Source organism: Ictalurus furcatus, chromosome 28, assembly GCF_023375685.1.
Source record: "Ictalurus furcatus strain D&B chromosome 28, Billie_1.0, whole genome shotgun sequence".
Taxonomy (NCBI): Eukaryota; Metazoa; Chordata; class Actinopteri; order Siluriformes; family Ictaluridae; genus Ictalurus; species Ictalurus furcatus.
The window spans coordinates 8,347,275-8,373,773 of record NC_071282.1 but is presented as its reverse complement, the minus strand read 5'-3'; the positions used below and the strand labels follow the sequence as shown (position 1 = coordinate 8,373,773).

The following is a 26,499-nucleotide window of genomic DNA, read 5'->3' as shown; positions in this document are numbered from 1 at the left end:
GTTTTACAGGTGAGACTGACCTGTTAGGCAGGGATGGTATCCATCCAAGGATCTGTCTATCTATCTATCTATCTATCTATCTATCTATCTATCTATATATATATATATATATATATATATATATATATATATACATATATATATATGTATATAGATAGTAACAGAGCAATATTTGTTGGAGTGATAGATGTCAGTGTTGTTTATATATATATATATATATATATATATATATATATATATATATATATATTTATATATATATATATATATATATATATATATATATATATATATATATATATATATATATATATACATATATATAAACAACACTGACATCGTATCAATCCAACAAATATTGCTCTGTTACTTAAACTGTAATACCAACAACGTACCCATGAACAGCAGCGGTTGGACAGGGGCTCGGGTTAGTGCTGTAGACGTCATGCTCCTAATCCAGAGCGGAAACTCCTCCCGAATCCCAACTCCGGCAACGGAACGAAAGAAAGAGTAATACCGAGGAATCAGGAAACACGAAGAAACAATGCAATAAACCACTTAAGTAAGTGAATACATATGTTATATTAAACGTATTTAATTAAACGAAAATGATGTTCTGGTGGATGAAAACTACATAATCACTCTTAATTTTGTCCAGTGATTTGGCTGTTCGTTTTTTCCTAAAGAGAAAGGCCATACGTTAGCAGGATTGCTAGTTATTTAGCTATCTAATGTTAACGTACTACATTGAACTGGGTAATGTCTGTGTTTTGATTAACCCAACAATCACTCTGCAATATAAAATGCATTAACTGTTAGCAAATCCTTTACGTATATGTTTACGTAATATGCTTTTTATTTTTTATTTTATTTCCGCCATTAGCTTTCACATTAGAGTTAACTGAAACGCTGGCAGATGGTTCATCACTTTCCCGAGATAAACCGAACTGTGATGACGGTCACTGTAATAATGATTATGCAGAGTACTTCTGATACTTTTGGTCTTTTGCTGCGGTTGGCTACTTACACCAGAGACTGCATAGTCGCAGTGGTGTTTTTAACGATTTAAAAAAAAATGAGTCAGAAGCAATATAGTGAACAGTTTCCGGTCGGTTAGTAAAACTGTGCTTGGGTCGTTGTCCTTATTTTTGCAAGGTGGCAAGCCTACTCGCCCCCCCCCCCCAGTTTTTTCAGCTCTTTGCAAGTACTGTGTATTTCCTTAAAGAAATGCAAATGTAGTTTAAAGTTGTCATTCAAATACAAACTTTAAAGAAATTTGACATTTCTATTCGACGACACCTATGTAGGTGCCTTTCCACAGTATTCATGTTTGTGACCTTACTATACAAACTAAAAATAGACTACAGTTCGAACAAACACATTGGAAAAAAAATATCTAAAAATCGGATTTATGAACCAATTTTGATTTGCCATGCGGCGTAAATAAATACGTCCGGTGAGTATCCGCTGCTAGAGCGGTGGCTTCTATGGTGCGCCATCTTTCGACTATTTAGTATACATCTTTTTAACGACCATAATCTAAATAAATCAAAATATGCATCTAAAAAGAATATTTTTGATACACGATTTAGATTGAGATATATATGATGTTGAAAAGTCGAGTTTATCCCTCCAAAGTATTTTAATTAAACTACACTAGTTTCAATCATGCCTCATCATGCTTTTGCGCTTGCACCGCCTCCTCATTTATTTATTAAATCTTATCAAGGGAAACGGATTTAGCGATTCTCTCGCCAGCAGAAGAGCCATAGGAGCTTCCCTCAGGTTGCATATAAGCCCGTGTTGTCTATTTTTTTCTGCACGTGTGTGGACATGATATGCTACATAAGTTAACGTGGTTCCAGAGTTCCTTTATACCATAACTTTTCTCCCGTCTAACTTTAGCTTTATTTAGCATGTTTCGAGCCTTTCCTAATAAACAAAGAGATCATTTGTTCAACTTGTACGAAAATTATTCAGTGGTTATGAATGACAAGGAAAGACAAGTAAAATTACTATAATAATTAGTCACGTCTCTCTCACTTTAAGGAAAATATAAAAATGGTCCACTCAGGCTTTTCTAAATTTTCTCTCTCCTGAACCTCAATACAGTATCAGTCCTCAGTCACAAGGTGACCATTGCCCCATTCTTAGATATCTGAATGTAAATACATCTAAAAACATATTCAAATACTAGACTGCTCTTATTAAGCTTTAAAATGATGATCTTGCCTTTTAATATTCATATCCAACTGCACTCGATTGATGAACGATTGATGAATATTTAAATATTTTGGTACACTTCAAACCCCATTGATTGTCTCTGGGGCCACAATGCAGTTTTGAAGAGACTATTCTGACTGTTTAGGATTTATCTTTCTTTCTTTTCAAAGTACCAAAGTACTGGCAACTTGGAAATTCCAAAAAAAATGTGCAATGTATAAATGTGAATGTATATCATGATAAATATTGGTATCAATTGATATGAAGAAAAATATTGTGATTATATTTTGGCCATATCGCCCAACCCGACTTAATAGTCTTTGAGTGGGTAACATTGTCGTCAGAGAATTTATGTAATCCGTTATAGTCTCAGTAATGTAATTTACATTTGTGTCAAAGTTAGTGTCTTAAACAATCTTGCAGCTGTTCGATGCTGCTCTCATTCCAGATTTTGAACGCTTTAATAACTGGCTTCTCTTGCTTTACTTACATTTATATTTATTAATTTAGCAGATGCTTTTATCCAAAGTGACAAATGAGGAAATGCAAGCAAAGCGATATATCAAGCAGAGACCAAATACCATGCCATACCATGATTTATAATTGAGCTTGAGTATTATATATCATAATATTATCAATCAGTACATTTACATGAAGAACAATCAGTACGTTTACATGGACAACAATAATCCAATATTAACCCAATTAAGACAATACTCTGATTAAGAAACTACCATGTAAACAGCATAATAAGATTAAAGTTATACTCGAAGTAAACACAAATTGAATTAAGACGTGGAGTATTTCTGTTTTTGTCGCATTATTGATGTGTATTACAGACATGTAAACACCTTAATCACACTATTAACGTTGTGTGAGAGTTTTCACCACATTTTGCTACAGGACACGATCACACACGGCAGTGCTCAACCGTTTTACGGCAAACAAGAGAGCATAGCTGCGTCCGATACTACTATATAGTAGGTGAAATACATGTATATAGTAGGCGAAATACATGTATCTCGGCTACTATATAGTAGGTAAGTACGCGGTTTGGGACGCAGCCCACGACTTCAAGCACTTGTCTGTTTGCACGTACAGCATGACAAATAATGAACCGCACTTGAAGCGTATGTAAAAATTTTAAATAAAACACCCAAAACTGTATACGGTACCATAACGAAGACGAACTGCATGTTGATACGTGAAATTCTGGAGGGAACTTCGGATGGCGTGGTGTTGCGAAGTAATGACGTGTGCTGTTAATCGATCTATGTTCTGTAACATGTAAAACGGGAACATGAAAGGAGCATTCTAAAAGTGACTTGTAAACACCTTAATCACAATATTTACCTTATTACTCAGAATAACGGAAAATAATTAGATTATTGTTGTCCATGTAAACGTAGTCACTATTCTGATATGCACATGTCACTAAATAACCTGGAAGTTCATTGCGAGCTCCAGCGCTTGCGTGAGGGGAAATCATAACACTACCATGTTGCTAAATGAGTCTACAGACATTGTCGGGGACATTAAACATCATCCATCACGCTGAACAGGAAAAGTCTTTGCAGATAAACTGGTTCAGGTATGCTGTGCAAAATTCCCAAAAAGCTTGGTGATGGTTACGTTGAAGTCGTGCAACCGTGGTGTAGTTTGTTCATAGCATATGGTTAGCTGTTTATTTCTGGCAATTGTATTTTGGCTTCAAACTTAATAAAAGTTGTGTTCATTTGTGAAAATTATCTTAATGGACAAAACATGTTAGTATTGTAAACTTTTGTTGATCACAGAGCTTATATATTGCGATAATCCAAAAGCCTATGGGAAAATCCTATTGGGTTTTTGTTGAGGGAACCAGTGTGATGCTAACTTCCGGGTTCCGGTACAAAATGATATGCACCTCTCTATTGGGTGATTTGGCTGATTTCCTCCTGTAAACTGTCATTGCCTTTTCTGCATATGCCTGAATTGTTTTAATTTAGTTGCATATTGTTATGTTTGATTGCATATTTTAATTTGGTTGAGGGCATTTTTATTTTTTACTTATCCTATATTTTGGGTACAATTTTATTTATATTTTGCTTCTACGAGATGATGCACTTTAAGGACCAGTCTAATTTGATGCAAAGATTTGTACATTAGCAGGAATGTAGCACAACATGGAGGTGAAAGCAGCAGTCTGTTTATTTAAATGTGAAAGTGCAATAAAAATATGTTGTCCCTAAAATCAATGAAAAATCGTGATCTCAATATTGATTAAAATAATCGTGATTATCATTTTGGCCATAATCGTGCAGCCCTACAGAGAGGTAGCCATAAAAGTACCTCATGTCCATAGTTAAATATGGTGGTGGCTCTTTAATGTTTTGGGGTTGTTTTTCTGCCAGAGGACCTGCATCCATAAAAATAATGCCTAAATACTATAAAATAAATTATATTTGTGTATCCATAAAAATAATGCATAAATACTATAAAATAAATTATATATATAATTTTTTATAGTATTTATGCATTATTATTTTTATAGTATTTATGCATGATTTTTATGCACAAAAAGCACCGAATTAAACTACAGTCCTAAATTAATAATATATATTCTGGTGTGTGTGTGTTGGGTTTTTTTCTCTGTTTTGGACAAACAGTTGTGTAAAGTTTTAGTCTGAAGTTTATATTTGTAACACTCAGTTTGTGGATTTTATCCCCCCCCCCCCCCCAAATATGATCAATCAATCAATCGGAAAAATAATCGGGCATATTTATTTATTTATTTATTTATTTATTTATTAATTAATTAGGGATGTCACAATACCAAAAATCTAGTTGTCGGTACCAGTACAACCAAAAGTACATGATACTCGATACCAAAGTCGATACCACGGTGTGTAAAAATAAATAAAATAATACATAAAAATTAATCCCTTCATTTAAACATTTGAGCATTATAAAAAAAACTATAGTGGCAACAGTCACATAATAAAAAATGCAATTACAATATAGAAATATAATAAATATGTAAACAGTTGATCATTTTAAAAACACAACATCAGTGGCATGTAGCCTTCAAATAATAAATAAAATGAAACCATTACAAAATAGATCAATTACAAAATCAAAACCAATTACAAAAACGATCAACTTTCAACAAAAGTTTAACTCTTTTTAAGGCACAGCTTTACCATTACGATACCAGATTCAAACATAAATGGCATCACTTTTCATGGCTCCTTGAACTTTTTCTTGACCAGTTCAAGGTTTCTGGAAAGGAACACCTACATATCTATGTTATCTTGGGGCAGTCTTGAAGGCCTTGGACTGGCTATAATCCCTGAAGTACTGAATACCCTCTCAGAAACACAGCTTGATACAGCAATGCAGAGATACCTTCTGGCATACTCTGATAGCAGAGGTAATGTGCTCCCATTGGTTTTCCACCAGGTGAGTGGATCCTTCTCAGCACTGAGTTCTGGCATTTTTCTGTATGCCAGAAACTCCCCATTTAAACGGTCACTTGTGGAAGGCCCCTGAGTTGCTGTGGCATCACTGCGTTTCTTTTCTCCTTGGATACTTGAAAGGAGATGTTTCAAGTCAGTCTTCGACTTTTTAGATGGCCTGTCTTGGCTTGAAGCCTCTGCTCCTCTTGGCACATGGGCTCCATCTCTGCCATCAGCACCATCCCTTATTTGGTCCAGAAGCCTTTGTTTCACATCAGCCTCAAGTGCAACAAAGCTATTTTTAAACCTAGGGTCCAGGTAGGTGGCAGTGTTCAAAAGTTGCTGTAACTCCTCATCATCATAACGCTGCCTGAGATTTTCTTTGATTGCAACTTTCATTTCCCTAGCAAGTATAGAATCACTGTCTTCATCATCAAGACAAGACAGTATCTTTCCACCTCAGTGGTAAGACAGATGAGAGGGTTGTGTGTTTCTCACCACAGAGTGCATCTGTAAAAGGACTCAGTGGTCCAAGAACTTTCTTAAAGTCTCTAAAATTGTAATGTCTGTATGCTTAGGCATCAGGTGCCATTTTTTTTCGGTCCTCTGCCAGCATGGCACATACAGTTTGCTGCTGCTCCAAAAACCTTTCGACCATATCATACAATGAATTCCAGCGGCTGGGTTTGTCATGTATGAGTTTATGTTCTGGGAGTGAGGGGTCTGTCTGTTTTTTGGTGAGTTGGCGTGAGAGCTTTGGTGATCTAGTGAATACAAATACTTATTTGCGAATCCTTGACAGTGCGGCAGATACCCTGTTGATGGTAACTGCTTTATTTACTGCAAGGTGTAAATTGTGACCAAAACATGGGTGAAACATAAATTGTGACCCTTACGAAACATTTCGAAGCACTTGAACGACAGGCACTACGATCTCTTCAAAGAATTCAAGGTGAGTGAGTTTCAAGTCATAGTAACGTCAAACAAACTGTAAAACTTCTAATCCTTATCCTGAAAGACGGTCCTATATTATGTTTGTTTGAGGCAGCTGGCATCGTAGCTGTGAATCCAGTTAACATTGTGTTCCATGTAATGTTTGCGATAGCCAGTTATTTGTTAACAACGCTAATGCATTGCAATGTTATAAACTACCTCCTAATGGGCCACCATGCATCGCCATTCAGCCTGTGTCCTGTCAGCAAAATGTAGCCTAATGTTACTAATAATTATTCAAATGTTGATGCTTTTAATAAATCGTTTTGGCCTGCCACCATATCAGTGAATTTAAACTAATGCTTGCATTCAGAGTATAAGGTGTGTGTGTGTGTGTGTGAGCGCGTCTGTGTGCGTGCGTGTATGCACGCGCGTGTTAAGGAGTGCACCTCCACTCATTAGCTGCGTTTACATGGACAACAATAATCCACTCTTAATCCGATTAAGACCATATTCTAATTAAGAAACTACCATGTAAACAGCAATTTTTACTTACCTTAATCTAATTAAGGTCATAATTGAAGTAAGCAATAATCTAATTAAGACAGGTGGAGTACTCCTGTTTTAGTCGCATTATGGACGTGTAGTAGTGACATGTAAACACCTTAATCACATTATTAATGTCATGTGAGAGTTTTCACCACATTTTGCGACAGGACATGATCACACACGGCAGTTTTACGGAGAACAAGAGAGTTCGGCTATGTCCCAAATCACATACTTTCCTACTATAGGCCTGTAGTGGGGAAAAATACATGTATCTCGGCTACTATATAGACGGTAACTACACGATTTGGGACACACCCACGGCTTCAAGCAGTTGTCTATACGGCTTCAAGCAGTTGTCTATTAGCGCGTATAGCATGACAAATAATTATCTGCACTTAACGCGTTCATTAAAAAAATAAATAAAAACACCCAAAACTCTATACGGTACCATAACGAAGACGAACTGTATGTTGATACGTGAAATTCTGGAGGGACGTCGGACAGCGTGGCGCGGTGACGTAATGACGCAGGCTGTTAATCTAATTATGTTCTAAAACATGTAAAATGGGAATATGACAGGAGTATTCTAAAAGCGACTCATGTTAATCACATTATTATCTTAATTAGAGTAAGGTCAATAATTAGATTACTGCTGTCCATGTAAACGTAGTCACTGTCAGACAGTGTTTGATAACTAAAATCTCTCTCTCTCTTTTTGCCAGTATCAGCCAGAGGAGGATGTCCTCCAAGAGAGTTTTTAATTAAATATTTAAAATTTTATTTTTATACCACACCGTGGTATCGACTTTGGTATCGAGTATCATTTACTTTTGGTGGTATCCGTACCGACTACTAGATTTTTGGTATCGTGACATCCCTAGCGCATACTATTATAATTATGCTAACCGGGAAAAGGCAGAGATGCAATATTCTCTGCAATAATTTATTGATTTTGGCCAGCGGGTTTTCACATTATGAAAATATCCACCTTTTTTCTGAGAAACCAGTGAACGCCACCATGATGCATTGTAACTTTCATTGTACTATTATCCTGTTCTGGTCTCTACAGGAACCCTTACTAAAACTTTTTAAAGGGAGCGACTGAATTACTTAAACAGAAACTTTGTGAATATTAGTAAGAATAAAAATGAGCTCAGGGTCAAGCTGTGCTGTCAGTGGCTGCTACAACAGCAACAATAAACTTTAGAAATTTCTGGAAAATACTTGGTTCGAGCACCAGCAGACCTGAAAAGAATGTCTGTGTCTGGCGCCTTATGCCTTGCATTCTATGCCAAATATTGGCGAGAGGAAACGAGCATGGCTTGCAGTGTTGCAGTTAAAATACCCCCCCCCCCAAAGAAAGCTTATGTGTGCTCTTATCAATTTGTGGACCAAAGGCCCTCCGAACTACAGCCCTCCGAACTACAACCCTCCGATCCAGAGCTGTATCTAGGATATGAACGCCCACCTGCTACCAAGTAGCAAAGCAAGTTGCTAACTCTGACTGGGCTCTAACTCTGCTTTTAAAAAAACTTAAGTCGTTGTGTTTCCTGTATAAAATCTGGCCTATTTTATTGCTGTGCAGGTAATTATATGCTTCTATACTTTTGTAATTTTGGAGTTTTTTGCCATCAATGCCTTCAGAGAAACCGAAGTAGTTAATTACATCAATGTCACTGACCTCGAGCCATAGCTTCATGTCATCTAACCAGTCATTGAACTTTGACAGGTGAGGCACTGTCAAAAGACGGTTATCACGACACAATAGTGTCGGCACTATGGAGCTATATGCTTTTTTTTTTTTTTTAGCAATTTTCACAAGTTTAACATCGTGTTATCAGCTAGGAACATATGCTAATTTGACTGTAAACACCAAGAGAAGCAATATATTGCAAAACAAAAAGAGAGATAATGCATCTTGATAAACTATAATTCATGTCTGGATAACATTTTATGATGAGAGAGCTGTGTGGGCCCACTTGGAGCCAGTGTTGAGCGATTTTATGGAGAATTGTAATTCATCTCTCACAAAAAATGTGATTAGTGACGGTCCACTCACTCAGTACTGTAATAAAAATAATTTCTATGTGCTCAGCACCATCCCCTTCCTCTCAGGCTTCCAGCCGGTCACCTGTAACTTCTCTGTAAAGTCCCATGGAAAAGGCACCCCTGGTGGAATTGGTGGTGGAGTCAAGCGCACTGCTGACTCTGCTTTCCAAAGAGGTGCCGATATCCAGACCCCAGAACATTTTTACAGTCTCCTAATTAGGGATGTCACGAGAACCGATACTTCGGTACCATGTTGGTACCAACATTCTTAAAATGTGACGGTACTTGTTTTTCTGCAGTAGTGTTAGTACCGTGGTAACGTTGCATCGCCATTCAGCCCGTGTCCTGTCAGCTAAATGTAGCCTAATGTAACTAATAATTATTCACATGTTCATGCTTTTAATAAATCGTTTTGGTCTGCCACCATTTCAGTGAATTTAAACTAATGCTTGCATTCAGAGTATAAGGTGTGTGCACGTCTGTGTGTGTGTATGCGCGTGCCCGCGTTTAGAAGTGCACCTCCACTCATTGTCAGACAATGTTTGATAACTAAAATACCCTCCCCCCTCTCCCTCTCTCTCTCTCCCTCTATCTCCCCCTCTCTCTCTCCAGTTACTATGCATTTAATGTTTTAATATTTGGAAAAAAAAATTCTGTGGAATTAAGCTGATGTTTCTTCTTAAGTGTATCAGTATAAAACAGGACTTTGTTCTTTTTCAATCACAATCGTTTATAGTGTATCTAACCAGTCTATTGCACTATAGTCTATTCCATTTACATACAGTTATCTTCACAACCTCATGTGATTAATCCTGTTTTTGATCAGTTTAATACTTTTACTTCAATAGAGACTGTTAACTAAAACACTTTTTGTATTAGAATTTTTTTTATTTGTATTTGAGAAAAACTCCCCAATAATTCAGCATATTATTTTCCTGTTTTTAAATGTAAAAGCAGATGCTAAAGATGCTAAATACGTGGCCACTAGAATGCAATAATTTTTATGTAAATAAAATACACAACCACAAAATAATAATGTTCGGCACTTTAGACAAGGATATTTATCTAAGATTTCACTTAGAATTAATATTAGGAATATATATACTCAGCAAAAAAAAGAAACACCCTCCCACATTCAACTGCTTTTATTTCCAGCAAATTTCTTAACATGTGTAAATATTTATATTAACATAAAAACATTAAACAACTGAGACATAAACTGAACAGGTTTCACAGACATTTGATGAACAGAAATGGAATAATGAGTCCCTGAACAAAGGGACTAAAGTATCAATATAAAAAGTAACAGTTAGTATGTGGTGTCTCCACCAGCTGCTTTAAGTACTACAGTGCATCTCATCCTCATGGACTGCACCAGTTCTTGCTGTGAGATGTTGCCCGACTCTTCCACCAAGGCATTTGCAAAATCTCAATCACGTCCGGTGGGGGGGGGGGTGGGGGGGGGGGGGGGGGCGGGACATGGTCACATGTAATTTTCCACTGCAAGGACAATCAGCTGTCCTTCCTGTGTCCCTGTACCACTGTCTTAGGTGTCTTACATTACAGACATTGCAGTTTATTGCTCTAGCCACATCTGCAGTTCTCATGCCTCACTGCAGCAGGCCTATGGCATGTTCGCACAGGTGAGCAGGCACCGTAGGCATCTTTCTTCTGGTGTTTTTCAGAGTAGGTAGAAAGGTCTCTTTAGTGTCTTAAGTTATTGTAACTGTGACCTTAATTGCCTACCGCCTGTAAACTGTTAGTATATTAAAGCCTGTTCTGCAGGTGCATGTGCAATAATTGTTTATGGTTCATAACATTGTTTAAACAAAAACATTGTTTAAACCCTTTCCAATAAAGATCTATAAAGCTTATTTGGATTTTAGAAAACTATCTTTAAAATACAGTCTGAAAAAGGGATGTTTCTTTGTTTGCTGAGTATGACTTTATTTTGCCATGTCTCTCACACACACACTCAAAAATATACATTACATGCAAAGATTTTTAAAAATACCTTTTTATTTGTCATTGACTCGTACAGTATATCCTCATTTAATTGAAATTATTCTCTGGTCACACTGCCAACATCTGAAATGTTTTTAGTGTGCATGTGACTTGCAGCAAACACAATTAGCATTTCAGCACTGTGAAATGTGATCCCATGCATAGAATTTTACTGCTTCAACTCTAGTCAAGTAGTACTTGCTACGGGCCATTTCATTATTTTTTTCCCCCGAAGTTCACACAGGCTGAATAAAACAAGTCAGCATGCCATATTTTGTTGACGGGCCTTGAATTTGACACATGGGCTAGAGGGTGACTAATATAAAGTGTGCATGAAAACACATGCCTGACAACATCACCAGCAGTCCCAGAGTAAGAGTATACATGAGCTTTTTTGGTTTGTACCTTGTGCAATTTTAGAGAGATCAACAGAAAGCAATGTAAACTCTGTGAAATCATGTCTTTCTAGCTAGCTCAGCTCTTCTGCTGCTCATTGTCTGTCTGACCCAGATTGCAAAACGCACGTATAGCTCACTCCCACACACACAGTCGTAGCCTACTGTATGTGCATGAGTTTATGCATTTTATGGTCAATCGACCAATCGTGTGGCAGCAGCGCAATAATTGCAAGTATGAGTAGGTGTACCTAAAAGCTGTGAGTGAGTATGTACTGTAATAAACATAATCCCACTATGCAGTGTCACTCAAGCTATGAGCTCCTTTTGAATCTGTTTTACCTTCAAGGTTTCTTCCTCATGTCAGCTCATCATTTTCTTTGTACCAGGAAGGGTGTCTACAACTAAGTAAACACCCTACAGTAAACTGTACACTGCTTTGCTAGTGGGGACCCACCCTGTTGCATATCTGCTGCCAGCTGATTAAATCCTTGGAGAGATCAATTGAATAGAGACAGGCCACTGCTTAAAATATGAATGGAGAAGCACGTAATGGTCACTTTTAGACAGTTGTATTGCCTAAATCCTGGTCATGTAGACAGTTGCATTGCGTAAATAAATAAATTGTAGCTCTGGTGCTTCTTAATTTGCGGTGGGTGCTCCTAAATTTTTGCTGGTGCTCCTAACTTTTTTACGTTTAATGGGGGGGGGGGGGGAGGGGGCACTTTTAGGGGGGTCTGGGCCTACTCCCCCAAGATTTTTTAAAGCCACCAAAACATCTTTCTAGTATATTTTAGACTCTAAAATTTAGAGTAACAATGGGTCTATAGAAATATCTAGAAAAATCTATAGAAATAAGGTTATTTTGGTCAAGGTATACCGGTCTCATAATTTGTGTTAGAGACCGATCTAATATGACTTACAAATTACATCAAGATAAATAGTCAACTTTGTCCCCATCCATAGCCGTAATGCTTGCTGTTTTTAAAGACTATACAAGAGATATTGTCATGTTGTCAGACAACGGAGCGAGTATGAAATAGTGATTGATATCCAAGTAATTTCCAAGCTTGTCACAATTCCAAGGTGGAGACGGATGCAAGTGCAGAATTTCTTTAATTAATAGCACAACCAAACACAAAACAAGAACTATGAATCAGCAGCAAAACACTAAGGATAAGAATAAACATAAACCAAAGATCATAAACACAGCAACAGGGACAATGGCAAAGAAAGAGAAACGTAAGCCAAAGAATGCAGTACAAACTGTGGCTATATACATGAGTGCTCGTTAACAGGAACGTGGTGCAGGTGGTCATGTGACTGTGATGCAGTGGCTGCTGGGAACTGTAGTCTAGAGTTCCTTCTCTGATTACATGACAAAGCTGCTCTGCACTGCTAACATCCTGATTTATAACCACAACGTCCTCTGACAAAATCACCACACACATAAGTTAAAGACAACGGTTGTGCTATGATTTCAGCTATGTGTAAAATGATTCACTAAGAGAGAAAGTTAATAGTGTATGAATGTGCTGCTCTACTCTGCCGCTCATTGAACAGAGTAACTGCAGACACAGGGGTAAAAGCTATGGAAAGTAGCTAAAGTTTGCCCAAAAAGATGATAGATTTGTGGCTAGGAGCTTTTTTGAGGAAAAAAAGTTGCTAAAGAAATCTGAGAAGTGGACCAGAGCTGTCTCTGTCACATGAGTAAGTGAATAGCGGGAGGAGGAGGGGCTGCAGTGGGGAGTCATATTTTAAGCAAATCGATTGTAGTCGTGTTCCAATGAAAATAAATGCTTTAAAGTTATTTATCGATTTTGCATTTATTGACTTTTTATAATTCAAGGACTTTCTAAGCACCACTGGATATAAAATTGCTATTATCAAGGTTTTCTATTACTTTTCTATTCAAAAAGTCAAATTCAAGAAATTCAAGCACCTTGTACGAACCCTGATTTTAATACTTAGACACAGCAGTTAGCATAACGTTAGCTCGCTTACTAGCAAACGCGGCTAATTTTATTAATTACACACAGCGGTTAGCGTAACTTTAGCTTGCTTGGTAGCTAACAGGAAATCTTTAAAGATTAAGGTAAAGAATTTAGGTTAAATTAAGTGTCACTCTGTGTATTCTGCAATAGCAGTAGGATGTGTCGTTTTAGTGAAAATAGTATTAACTGCTGCACATACAACATTACTTAGGGTTCTGCCATATTGACTATTGTTTAAAAAAATACAGCGGCATTGGTGGTATTTTGAAGCTTTAGTATCACAGTACTGGTATAGTAAGTACTGGTATACCGCGCAACCCTAGTATGCTTTGCTCACTCAAACTTAGAGGTTTTTGGCCAAGAATACCAGTCTATCCACCATTGCAGGTTTGAGACAAGAAAATTGGCAAGTGACGATATTGCCACCTGCACTGAAAAGCCTCTCTGAGAGAAGCTTGTTGCAGGAATGGATAGATACTTGCAGGCATGCTTGGCAAGTCATGGAAAGCTTACTCTGTGTGTTTCCACCATGCAAGTAGATCTTCCTCTTTGTCTTTGGAAGGTGATAGCATGTAGTTGATTAACTCCACAGTTAACAGTTGTTTAACTGCACAGCTTCCACAGCATCCTTAAGGGTTACAGATGAATCATCCTTTGCTGCAACTCTGCTCTGTTTAAAGAAACTTCCTGGACTTCTTGGTTTTCTTTGCCTGGTATGTGTCAGCAACTTTGGGCTCCACTTCAGTGCTACAGCTTGATGTCTCCTCCTGGCATTCCAACATCTCTGATGCCTTGGGGCTTGCTGTCTGCACTGATGAAGTCTATCTTGAACCGGGGGTCCAAACAAGATGTCACATCTAGCAGCTCCTGAGTAGCTTCATGTTTATATTTCTATACATCTATACATTTGTAGACCTCATTCAAGGTTTTGGCCAGGTCTTTGTCTTCCTCTTGTATTAGCAGCATTGAAGTGTTGAAGAGGTGAAGAACTGGCTTCACATAGGAGATTAACATAGTCTTCTCCTGAGCGTGTATCTGTGAAGTTCAGCAGTGGACCCAGTGACTTGCTGACAGATTCCGGGACATCTATATCTTGTCAGGTTGGAATTAGATGCCGCACCTTCTTGTCCTCAGATAGGATCTGAGATAAAGCCTTCTGCTGCTCTAGTGTCCTGCTGATCATCATCTGTCTGGAACCCTATCTTGTTTGGCATTCTGATAAGAGGGAATGTGATGATAGATTGAGTTTCTACTGGGCTTTTTCAAGAGCACATCTGGTCTTCCAGCTGTGAGAAAAGTGACCCACCAGCTTCTTGCACACCTGTAGCATGGTCTGTGTCCTTCACTGTATTTTCTAAGGGAAAAACAAAACAAAGTACATATTAATTATTATACACATTTAAAACTGCAATACGGAACGTTTTTGGTAAAAAAATGAACAAAAAACAATTATTGAGCAAGTACATAAACATCTGTCTACTTCAATACTGTGTCTTTACCGTACCCAGGTTTGCAACAGTAAACTTAATAATGATTTATAATTTGAGCTGTCAGGTTAGATTTTGCAGGAAAGGTCCGTTCGATGTCGTTTGTCTTTGCGTGGTTACATCATGTACATAAACAGAAAGAAGAAGACCAGGATACTAGATCACGTGTGTAAGTGCTGTGGATCGTGGAGTGTTTGTAGCTTGTTCTTAAAACAGTTGCTTAGAATTTAAACTTGTCATCTAGCTGGCTGTGTTTAATCTGGATAGCAATCATTGTTGACATCTGGGGAATCACCTGTTGTCAAAACCAAGAAACCTTGAACTGCAAGGAGAGCCTGCAGTCAAAAATGGAATGTGACAGGGCCTGTGCTAAAATAGGCATGGGTTTTGAGAGGTGGCGACAACTCTGAGATCTGAAGGGATTGAATACTGATGCAGAGATGTTTTTTTTTCTGCTGAACAGGTAAGACATTTCAGTGGCTCAATAGGTAGCTAGCTAACGTTAGCACACTTGTTTGCTTGATTCAGCTGCTAGAGTAAGCAGCTGTACATACCTAGAGCTTCCTCCCAAAAATCTAGATCTAGTGTCAAGATCTAGTTAGAGTCAAGATCTAGTGAGCTCCCTTGACAACTCTCAGATCTCACCATCTGTCATGACACACATCCTTGGGATAGTCCTGGACAGCCAGCTATCTTTCTCACATTGCTAACCTGACTCACGTTACAATGTCAGAAGGATCTAGCCATTTCTATACACAGGCCACTCAGGTACTTGTTCTCACTCCCTTGTCAGTTTATGATTGGACTGCTGCAACTCACTCCTTGCAGGCCTACCTCTGCACACCATCCATCCCCAGATTTGTTTTTAACCTCCCGACCACACCACTGCTCCCTAAATTGGCTTCCTGTAGCTGACCACATCAGATTTAAAACACTAGTGCTTGTTTACAAAGTCAAAAACGTACCAGTGCCCATGGAAGACATGCATCAGGAGTTTTCTCTGTCCTTGTGCCCAAGAGTTTTGATAGAGAGTACATTCCCTGGCAAAAATGATAGAATCACTACACTTGGAGGATGTTCACCCAGCTTTTTATTTTTGCTTTGTAGCAAATAAACAAATCACAGATATGACATAAAAAAAAAATTGTTTAATAGCTGAACATTCTGACTTCGTGAAACATTCCTCAAACAAATTAAATTAAATTGGTTCATTAATGACATATTCTTTTCCAGGTCAAGTAGACAAAAAAATGATTGAATCACCATTTCTTTTATGGCAACAGGTGTGTGTGATTATAATTCCGAAGAAGGTGAACGTGTGTGTGTGTGGGAAGTGTAGTTATAAATTATGGAATCACCACCATTTTCAAATATGAAATTTGCATTTCTAAAACAAATACCAGCACAAGTCTAAAAATGCAAATTTAAAAGCGAGTGCTTACAGACCTTAACCTTGGACTTTTTGAATTGAAACATGGCCCCAACTAGATAGTCTATTGAAAAGGATTGAAAGTGTCATAAAACTCCTTCAAGGAAATCCAACACAGAGTGTTGCAAAAGATGGTTGTTCCCAGTAGCAGTGTCTAAAATTTGGACCAAGTATAAACAAAATGGGAGGGTTATAAAAGGAAGATGTCAAAGCATCAGGATTGAAAACTCAAAGCAATATGCCTTGCCTTGAGGCACTCTCTTTTAACTGCAGACTAATGTGCATTTTTAGACTTGTGCTGGTCTTTGTTTTAGAAATGTAAATTACAAGGTAATTCCATAATTTTTTTCTCAAAATTTAAGCGATCCCATAATTTTTTCCTCTACTTGATCTGGAAAAAAAATATGCCATTAATGAAAATAATTTCATTTAATTTGTTTGTGGTTCAATTTTTTTTTCAATTTAATTTGTATAGTGCTTTTTACAATAGACATTGTCTCAAAGCAGCTTTACAGAAATATCAACACGGTATACAGATATTAAAGGTACGAATTTATCCCAACTGAGCAAGCCACTGAGTGGCGACAGTAGCAAGGAAAAACTCCCTAAGATGTGAAGGATTACTAATTTTTAGTCTGTGGTATGTTTCACAAAGCCAGAATGTTCAGCTATTAAACAAAAATAGTTCTGTGTCATATCTGAGATTTTGTTTATTTGTTATGAAGTAAAAAACGTTGGATGAACATCCTCTAAGTGTGGTGATTCCATAATTTTTGCCAGGGGTTCTACAAAGCACTTCTGTAAATTGCTCAGGATAAGGGGCATCTTTCTGCTAACTGCTGTAAATGTGTATGTTAGTCAGGGCTGTGATGGTCGCCATGACAACTGTACCACCGTGGTGGTAGTTTACACCGCGGTGGCGGAGTGCGGTAAAGTCACCACGTTAATGATTCGGCTTGAGTGGGCACTATGACAAGTACAACGTTTTGTATACAAGTGTAATAATAATAACAGTTGCAATATTAATTTGTATTTATAGTTACCATATAGCGGGAGATTTTATATTAACATACAAATTACATAATCATAATCAAAATCTTATATGGTGTTGTCTGTTAGTTTGGCGTGGGTTTGTTTGAGTGCGGCAAAATCCAGTCAGGTGAATTCTGCAATTTCACATTGGGTTCTGCCGCTGCGATGGATCTTGTTGTGAAACCAAATGTTACATCAGCGATTTGGGAACATTTTGGATTTGTGCCTTACGACAGAGAAACCTACATGTGTTTCACTCCATCTCTTTATTATTGACTTCTTCTTTGCTGGTCAATCACAATACCATATCTCACAGCGCCCTCAAGCTGTTTATCATTGCAACAACACGATACAACAAGGCTGTATTTGAGTTGTTTCGCTGACGGAACTGCAAAAATAAACCTCATTTAATTTTTTTATATTTTATATTTAGGTTTTTATTAAATTTAATCCTATAAAATGATATATATTATTATATTATATTTATATCGCTTTATAAATTTCACCCCTAATCCCCCCACCGCTCACCGTGGTGGTTTGGTCATTAACCACCGCGGTGGTAAAAATCTGCCATCGTCACAGCCCTAATGTCAGTGGACAGAACCATAAAAGCTTAAGCATTGGATGAACTGGTATTTGACTGCAATCTGCAAACATTTTTGATTCATAAACAGCCAGCTGAATGTACGAGCTTGAGATGAGATGTTGAGATGTATGAGATGTTACACCTAATAATAAACTGTCTACCATTGAAATGAAAGATATTTACTGTTGATTAACATATCTGAGCACAAGTGTACCAAGGTACATGTAATGTCATACCGACATTTGTCAATACAAAAAGGTGTATAATTTCGGTACTGACATGAAAATAAACGCATAAAACATATATGCCCCAATAGGAACACAAAATACTCTTTATATTAAAAAAACAAGTACCTTAATTTTAGTCTGCATTCTGGAAGAAACATTAAATGGTGATGCACAGCACAATCCACCCTCCTCTTTTATTATGGTCTGTCTGTCAAAACAGAAATACAAAATAATTGTTTTGTATATAGACAAAAACACATTTCAACATTTTGCATACAGTTGACTTAATTTAATTTCTCCCACTCAGATCCAGACAGACTTTTTGGTAGACTAACTGATAATGTGATACTATGAATTTGCATGAACCAATACTACTTATTTCTACCTTCTACACTAGAAGTTTTGCACTGTATTTTCTTCACCGGTGATTCAAAATCAGGCAATTACAGGCAGTTATATTGTCATGTGATTTTTAGAGAAAATGCAGGGGCCAAGCAACAATAGGAAACAAGAGCTTGACTAGTGGGGGAGGCATAAATACTGAGACAAAATCCAGTCTGACCATTACTTAATTACAAGCAGCTCTTTCTTTTTTATACAGCACAACAAAAGCATAATACAATGAAGGAAAAAGCCCATAAGGGCAGTGTATATTTGTAAAGCCACTTGGTGTTTTATTTAAGAAGTCATTAAAATTTAGGAAATTTGTGTTTTGGAAATTTAAAAATATCTTATTGAGGGAGGGAAATACAGAAATCTTTTTCAATTGAGTGAAACTATTCAGTTTTAGTTTACTAAAATCAGCTAAATCTAGTCTAAAAATAACAGTAAGTATAACTATAACTAATTTGACAGTATGGTAATTTACTTAAATTTATTGCTTGGCTTTCATTTATTGCTCCCTCTCAACTTTATAGTACAAGAAATGCAGACTTGAAGGCAGCCTCCTAGAGAGTGAGAGATAACTGTTCCTGGTGAGATGGGGTTCGGTCAGGACTTGAGAAATTCCCATGAGGGCCTAATCAAACTGCAGGACTGGGAGCTGAAGCTACTGGAAACAGTGAAGCGCTTCATGACACTTCGTGTTAAGAGTGACAAGGAGTATGCAGCACTCCTCCTCAACATTAGCCAGCAGGTGGACAAGCAAGACAACTCCACGCAGATCCAGTACATCAGCACGGTCTCCAAGGTGAATAGTGCCGCCTAATTTGATACCTTGACTTTATTTGGACTATTGGTAGAGGGTGTTATTGGCAGAAATAAGTAATTATGTCCAAGTCCATTACGGTGTTGTAATACAATGTGTTGAAGAAGCAGATGGTCTGGCAGAATTGGTCTTTGTTTGCTCAGACTGCATGTGACGTCACGGTAGCCGGAACTCACCGCGGTCACGCCCACTGAGTGGCAAAAAGACTGAGCGGCAGCATTAGTGTACAGCGTGAATTCCACAAAAACACAGAAAAACGCATCTAAAATGGTAAAAAGCTGTTGTGAGATCGACTGTGCGAACAGATTCAACAAGAATTTGGAGCTATCTTTTTACAGAGTGCCAAAAAACCATTCAGTCCATTTTTACTAAGTCGTGCAGTGTAAGTTCTTTTGGCATGTGGTATTCATGTTGGCAAATGATGAATAATTTGCTACATCTTTCTTTTTAAACGCTCCCTGTTTCCATTGATGAATAATGGGGGCTCATTCATTCTCTGACTGTGTTTTACCTTTACAAATATGTAACGTTAGTAAGTGGAAGCAGTGTTAGCTACAAACAAACTAGGACTAGCTAGCTTACGGTTTACCAGATAAAATTATATAATAAGATAAAAAATATTTGTACATACAACCAGAATGTTTCTGGTGTTCTTGTCACTTTAATTTCTCCAACAAATCCCACATTGAAGTAGGACCAAGCATCAAGGCTTTTATATGCCTTCAGGCTTCAGGTACATAAAAATGTCGCGAAAACCGATTTCTAACCACATGCCAATGTCCATGGACCACAGGTTCTTGGGCAAGTTGTAAGGGTCATTGTCAAGTTCAACTGCCTTTAATTTATAATTGTTAGTTATTCTAGCATTTTCTCAGCTTCCCCTAATAAAACCAGCCATTTTGCAACTCAGTCCGGCCAAGGGGGGGGCATGTTTCGGCGGGAAAGTGACGTCAGTGCATACCCTCTATAAATATGATTGCTCCTATGACAATGAATAATGTAAGGTGTTAGAACTGACCCTGGTATTCTGATGCTGCTATGCTCTGCTGTTGTAAGTCATGGGCTCAGATGGTGCAGCAGACAGAACAGCTTAGTAAAATCATGAAGTCTCATGCCGAGGAGCTGAATTCTGGCCCACTGCACCGCCTCACCATGATGATCAAAGACAAGCAGCAGGTGAAGAGAAGCTACCAGAGTATACACCAGCAGATTGAGTTTGAGCTGAACAAGGCAAGTGCAGATATACTATCTAATTCTTGGAATAAAAACTTTTCCCTGCATTATGATTCCATATTTTGATTTCATCAACAGTTTTTTCCATGTACAGTCATGTGAAAAAGTAAGGACATCCCATGGAATTTATTTATTTATTTATTTATTTATTTATTTATTTATATTTTTTTTTACATATTTGCTCAAGCAAACAGTTGACCCTCTTTGAAACAGTGCATATTAATAAATGTGATACACTCTATTAAATGACATAAAATTTACATTTTACAGTGATTTAACAAAAAACAGATCAGTCACATGAAAAAGTAAGTACACCCCTACATTTATCACACCTTCAAATCCATAAAATTAGAATCAGGTGTTCAAGATTCGCTGCCAGTGATTAGAACCTGCTTAGGGAGTGTAGGTGGAACCTGTCTTATTTAAACCTCTCACATCTAGTGTCTGGCGTTTCCTTTGCTATTGTGTGGTGTCATCATGCCAAGATCTAAAGAGTTCTGTAAGGCCTTCAGAAAAAAGTTGTGGATGCCTATGAGTCTGACAAGGGATTTAAAAAGATCTCCAAATTATTTGAAATACACCATTCCACTGTAAGTAAAATAATCTACAAATTGAACAGATTTCAAATGTCCAGGTCTGGCCGTCCCAGCAAATTCAGCCCAAGAGCAGACCATCTGATGCAAAAAGAAGTCTCCAAGAACCCCAAAATTTCATCACAGGCTCTGCTAGTAAGTCTTGCAACTGTTGGTGTCAAAGTGTATGCTTCTACAATCAGAAAGAGATTGCACAGTGAGATCCTGTGAGCATTGCAAGACTGCAAACCCAGAGGTGAAAATACAACAATCATTGCGGTGCCATGCTGGTAACGCCTGACTGGATTTACCGCTATTAATTGAGAAATAAATGGTAATTGTGGCACCTTTATGCTCGGGAGTGACTTCACACAACAAAAATAGGTATGGTTTACAAGTTCCGGATGTTCCAGTGTTGTAGGGCTCTGCCTCCATTGTTTGGGAATGGAGAGAAGTTAAGTGTTCAGAGTAGGGTGGGGTGGGAGGCGTGGAGAGGTGGGATGTGGTGGTGTTGTGTGTGGGGGAGGGTGGGGTGGGATGCTGTGGTGTTGTGTGGTTTTTTTTGTTTTTTTTTTGCTTTTGCCCTTTTTTAATTTTATTTTATTATTATTTTATTTATTTATTTATTTATTTTTCTTCGTTGACACCCCCCCCCCCCCCCAATTGATATCAACCTCTCTGTACTCCATTCTATACTAATCTAAATTGATGGAAAATACCTGAAGCTCATTCAGATTCCTAAGTTGGAATGTGAAAGGGCTGAATGGTCCCATTAAAAGATCCAAGATTTTGACACATTTAAAACTACAAAAACCTGACGTTGCATTTCTTCAGGAAACTCATCTCCGTCTCAGGGATCAACGCAGACTCCAAGCTCGCTGGACATTGCATATGTTCCACTCCAATTTTGATTCCAGGTCCAGGGGAGTTTCTATCCTGATAAGTAAGACTGTGCCCTTTTCCTTTGATAACGTTATTTCTGATGTAAATGGTACATATGTGATTGTGGAAGGGAAAATTTCACAAACACCAGTAGTTTTGGTGAATGTATATGCCCCGAATTTTGATAATGCTCCAAATTTGGCTCAGAATTTGTTGTCAAAGATTCTCTTGATATTTGGGGGAGATTTAAACTGTGTTATTGACCCAGTTTTGGACAAATCTAGCGCTGTTGCAAAGGCTCCCTCTGCAATGGCAAGGGTATTCTCTGAGTTTATGGTTCAGAATGGTTGTGATCCGTGGAGGTATTTTAACCCCACAGTGAGAAAATATTCTCTTTTTTTTTCCTCACGTACATAAATCTTTTTCTTGCATTGATTACTTTTTTATTAATAATTCTCTAATTTCTTGGGTTGTAAACTCTGAATATCTATCAGAGTCTTGACAATTCTGAATATCTACCAGAGTCTTGACATTCTTTTTATTAATAATTCTCTCATTTCTCGGGTTGTAAACTCTGAATATCTACCAATTGTTATTTCAGACCATGCTCCTCTTAAGTCTTGACATTCTTCTACCTTCACATTGCGCCTTTCGCCCACCATGGAGGCTTAATTCTCTACTTTTTTCCGATTCAGCAATTTGCAAGTATATTTCTTCTTGGATAGATGATTTTCTTCTTACTAATCAAACTGATTCAATCAATTACTCTTTACTTTGGGAAACTCTAAAGGCCTTCTTAAGGGGACAGATAATCTCTTATTCTGCTCATGCCAATAAGTAACGCAAGAATAAGAAAAAAAAAGAGTTATCTGATAAACTTTGAGCTATTGACGACCAATATGCTCTCAACCTGACCCCTGAGCTGCATAAACAAAGGCTTAATTTGCAGGTGATGTTTGATTTGTTATCGACAGGTGAGGCGGAGAGGCTGTTGTTACATACGTGTGGCAATTATTATGAATATGGAGATAAGGTCGGTCGGTTGTTGGCTCACCAACTGCGTAGCCGAGCGGCTTCGCGCTCTATTACTCAGATTATGCAGTCCAGTGGTCCATTAATCCTGTAGAAATGAATTAAACTTTTAAAAGTTTTTACTCCTCTTTATACACAGCTCGGGCTCCTGACAATTCAGGTAACATGGACCACTTTCTTAGAAATATTGATTTTCCCAGAGTTGACCCTTTATTGGCATCTGAACTTGACAGCCCCATCACCTTAGATGAGATCATTAACTCAATCAATTCATTGCAATCTAAGAAATCACCTGGCCCGGACAGGTTTCCTTCTGAATTTTATAAGAAATTTCATGTTGCATTGGCCCCATTACTTCTGGCTGTATTCAAGGAATCCTTAGAACTAGGTACGTTGCCACAAACATTGAGACAAGCATCTATAACTCTATTGCTCAAAGATGGGAAGCACCCAACATTATGTAATTCGTACAGACCTATTAGCCTCCTCAATGCTGATGTCAAGATTTTAGCCAAACTTTTGGCCTCTCGGTTAGAGGGTATTCTTCCTAGCATTATTTCAGAGGAGCAAACCGGATTTATAAAAGGACGGCATTCCTTTTCTAATATTCGTACTCTACTTAGTATTTTGTATTCAAAACAAAACAGCGACTTCTCTGAAGAGGTCATCTCTTCGGACGCAGAAAAGGGGTTTGATAGGATAGAATGGGAATATCTTTTTATAGTGCTAAAGAGGTTCGGCTTTGGGGATGGACTGATATCATGGATCCGTTTATTATATGTGGAACCGCAAGCTTCCATATATACCAACGATGCTAAATCTGACTATTTTACTTTGTCACAGGGTACGCACCAGGGATGTCCTCTGTCTCCCTTACTTTTTGCCATAGCGATTGCGCCTCTCTCGATAACGCTTAGAACTCTTCCTGTATTTCAGGGTATAATTCGCAAAGGAATTGAACATAAACTAGCCCTGTATGCTGACAACTTACTACTTTATGTTACAGATCCAATTGCATCTATTCCAGAGATAATACGTGTATTAAATGACTTTGGGAAATTTTCAGGGTATAAACTGAACCTACAAAAGAGTGAATGCTTACCCATAAACCAATCTGGCCAAAAGATAAAACAGACTGAAATACCTTTTCATTTGGAGGATTCAAAATTCAAATATCTCGGAGTTAATGTCACCCGTTCCTATTCTGCATTAATGGCGGCGAATTTTACACCCTTAATTTCATACATGAATTCAGCCTTTCAAAGATGGGCAGCTCTACCATTATCCCCTCTTGGCAGAATAAACACGGTAAAAATGAACATTCTTCCAAAATTCCTCTACCTTTTTCAATCCATCCCTTTGTTTTTACCCAAATCTTTCTACAAGAACATAGACCAATTAATCTCCTCTTTCATATGGGCAGCAAAAACTCCCAGGGTTTCCAAATATTCACTTCAAAAGAGTCGACTAAGTGGTGGCCTCTCATTGCCCAATTTCATGTATTATTATTGGGCAGCTAATATTCAGAAACTGGTGCTCTGGGTGAAGGCCCCCTCTCTTCCATGGTGCCACTTAGAAGCAAAGTCTCGTATTTCAACCTCCCTCCCTGCTATGGTGTTTTCCTCCCTTCCTATAGCCCGTTCACAACACACGGATAATCCAATAGTATGTACTTCTCTAAAAATTTTCTATCAGTTTCGCCGTCATTTTAAATCTATCTTGGCCTCAACCATGGCACCAATATGTAATAACCACCTCTTTCCCCCCTCCTTTACAGATTCCACATTCTCTTTGTGGGAAAAGAAGGTCTGAAATGCTTTGAGGATCTTTGAGGATTTGAGAATGTGTTTGCAAACTTTTCTGAGTTGTCCTCATCATTCAGTCTGCCTCCGTCTCACCTATTCCGTTTCTTTCAAATTAGGCATTGTGTATCCTCCCTATTTGCTGGTTTTCCCTAGTTACCGCCAAAGTCTGCATGGGAAGAGGTGTTCAAGCTGAATCCTCATAAAGGTGGCATTACCTCACAGATATATGCAACGATCTGGTCACAAGACGATTTTTACAATATCAAAACCATTAGTGCTTGGGAAGAAGAATTAGGCCTGGAGCTTGAGGATGATTACTGGGGCAGAGTGTTAGATAATATACATACCACCACATCCTGTGCTAGACTTAGTTTCATACAATTTAAAGTGGTCCACAGAGCTCACCTCTCTAGGAGTAAACTTTCTAAAATATATCCCAATGTTCCTGACATGTGAAAAATGCAAACTTTCACCCTGTAACCCGAGTCATATGTTTGCACTCTGTCCCAAACTGCAGAACTTTTGGAACTCTTTCTTCGAAACTATGTCTGATGTTCTTAAAATCAAATTGGATGTCTGTCCTTTAATTGCCATCTTTGGTGTTTCATCTCAGCGTCAGCTTCTGAACCATAAACAAGCTAGTGTTGTGGCCTTTGCATCGTTACTTGCTCGGCGCAGAATATTGTTGTCTTGGACCTCTCCACAACCCCCCTCTATATCTGGCTTAAAGACTTAATGTTCTTTTTAAAACTTGAAAAAATCAAGTACAACATAAGAGGCAGGGGTGACTCATTTTTGGGAAAATGGCAACAATTTATTACCTACTTCAGTGAATCCACCTCCACCCTGGAGGTGGATTGAGGAGAGGTAGACGGTAAACACTAATCATCTTCCCTTTTTTTTTCTTTTTTTTTGTGTTTTTCTTTGAATGTTTGTTTGTTATTGTCTTTTGTTTCCCCCTTTCTTTTGGTTTTGGCTGTGGTTGTTTTGTTGGGGTTGTTGGGTGTGGTGTTATAATGTGTAAAATGCAAATTTCCAATAAAAATTTTATGATCAAAAAAAATTGAGAAATAAATAAATAAAAGAGGGTAAAAAAAAAACAAGTAAATCTATAACCAAACTACGTAACAACTACTTTAGGACCTAACGGATTTGGAAGCATTTATCGAGCACTACTACTACCAACAGCACAACATGAACTCCAAAGCTGACACACCACAAAAAATCCAATCAAAAGAACGAAGAAAAAGAACGACTCATCCACCGACACAGAGGATCTACAACCACCGAAACAGAGGTCAGTCTCCTGGCAAGTATTAATAAAAAACTCGACTTACTAACATCCATACACGAAGAACTCCACGCTAGTTTGGAATATGCTTGCCTATCATTGTTATGATCATTATTATTATTATTATTAGCC

General features: G+C 37.8%; 1 protein-coding gene across 6 annotated transcripts in view; it reads left to right on the top strand.

Moving 5' to 3' along the window:
- Positions 1-443: 443 nt before the first annotated feature.
- fer (fer (fps/fes related) tyrosine kinase) overlaps positions 444-26,499 on the top strand; it is a 111,321-nt gene continuing 85,265 nt past the window's right edge. For 2 of the 6 annotated variants that reach the window (XM_053618224.1, XM_053618225.1), the window contains exons 1-3: positions 444-562; positions 19,263-19,534; positions 20,609-20,782. In XM_053618224.1, coding sequence (XP_053474199.1) covers positions 19,325-19,534; positions 20,609-20,782 — 384 coding nt within the window. In that variant the 5' untranslated portion in view covers positions 444-562; positions 19,263-19,324. The other 4 variants (XM_053618229.1, XM_053618227.1, XM_053618228.1 and 1 more) reach the window with 4 other exon arrangements.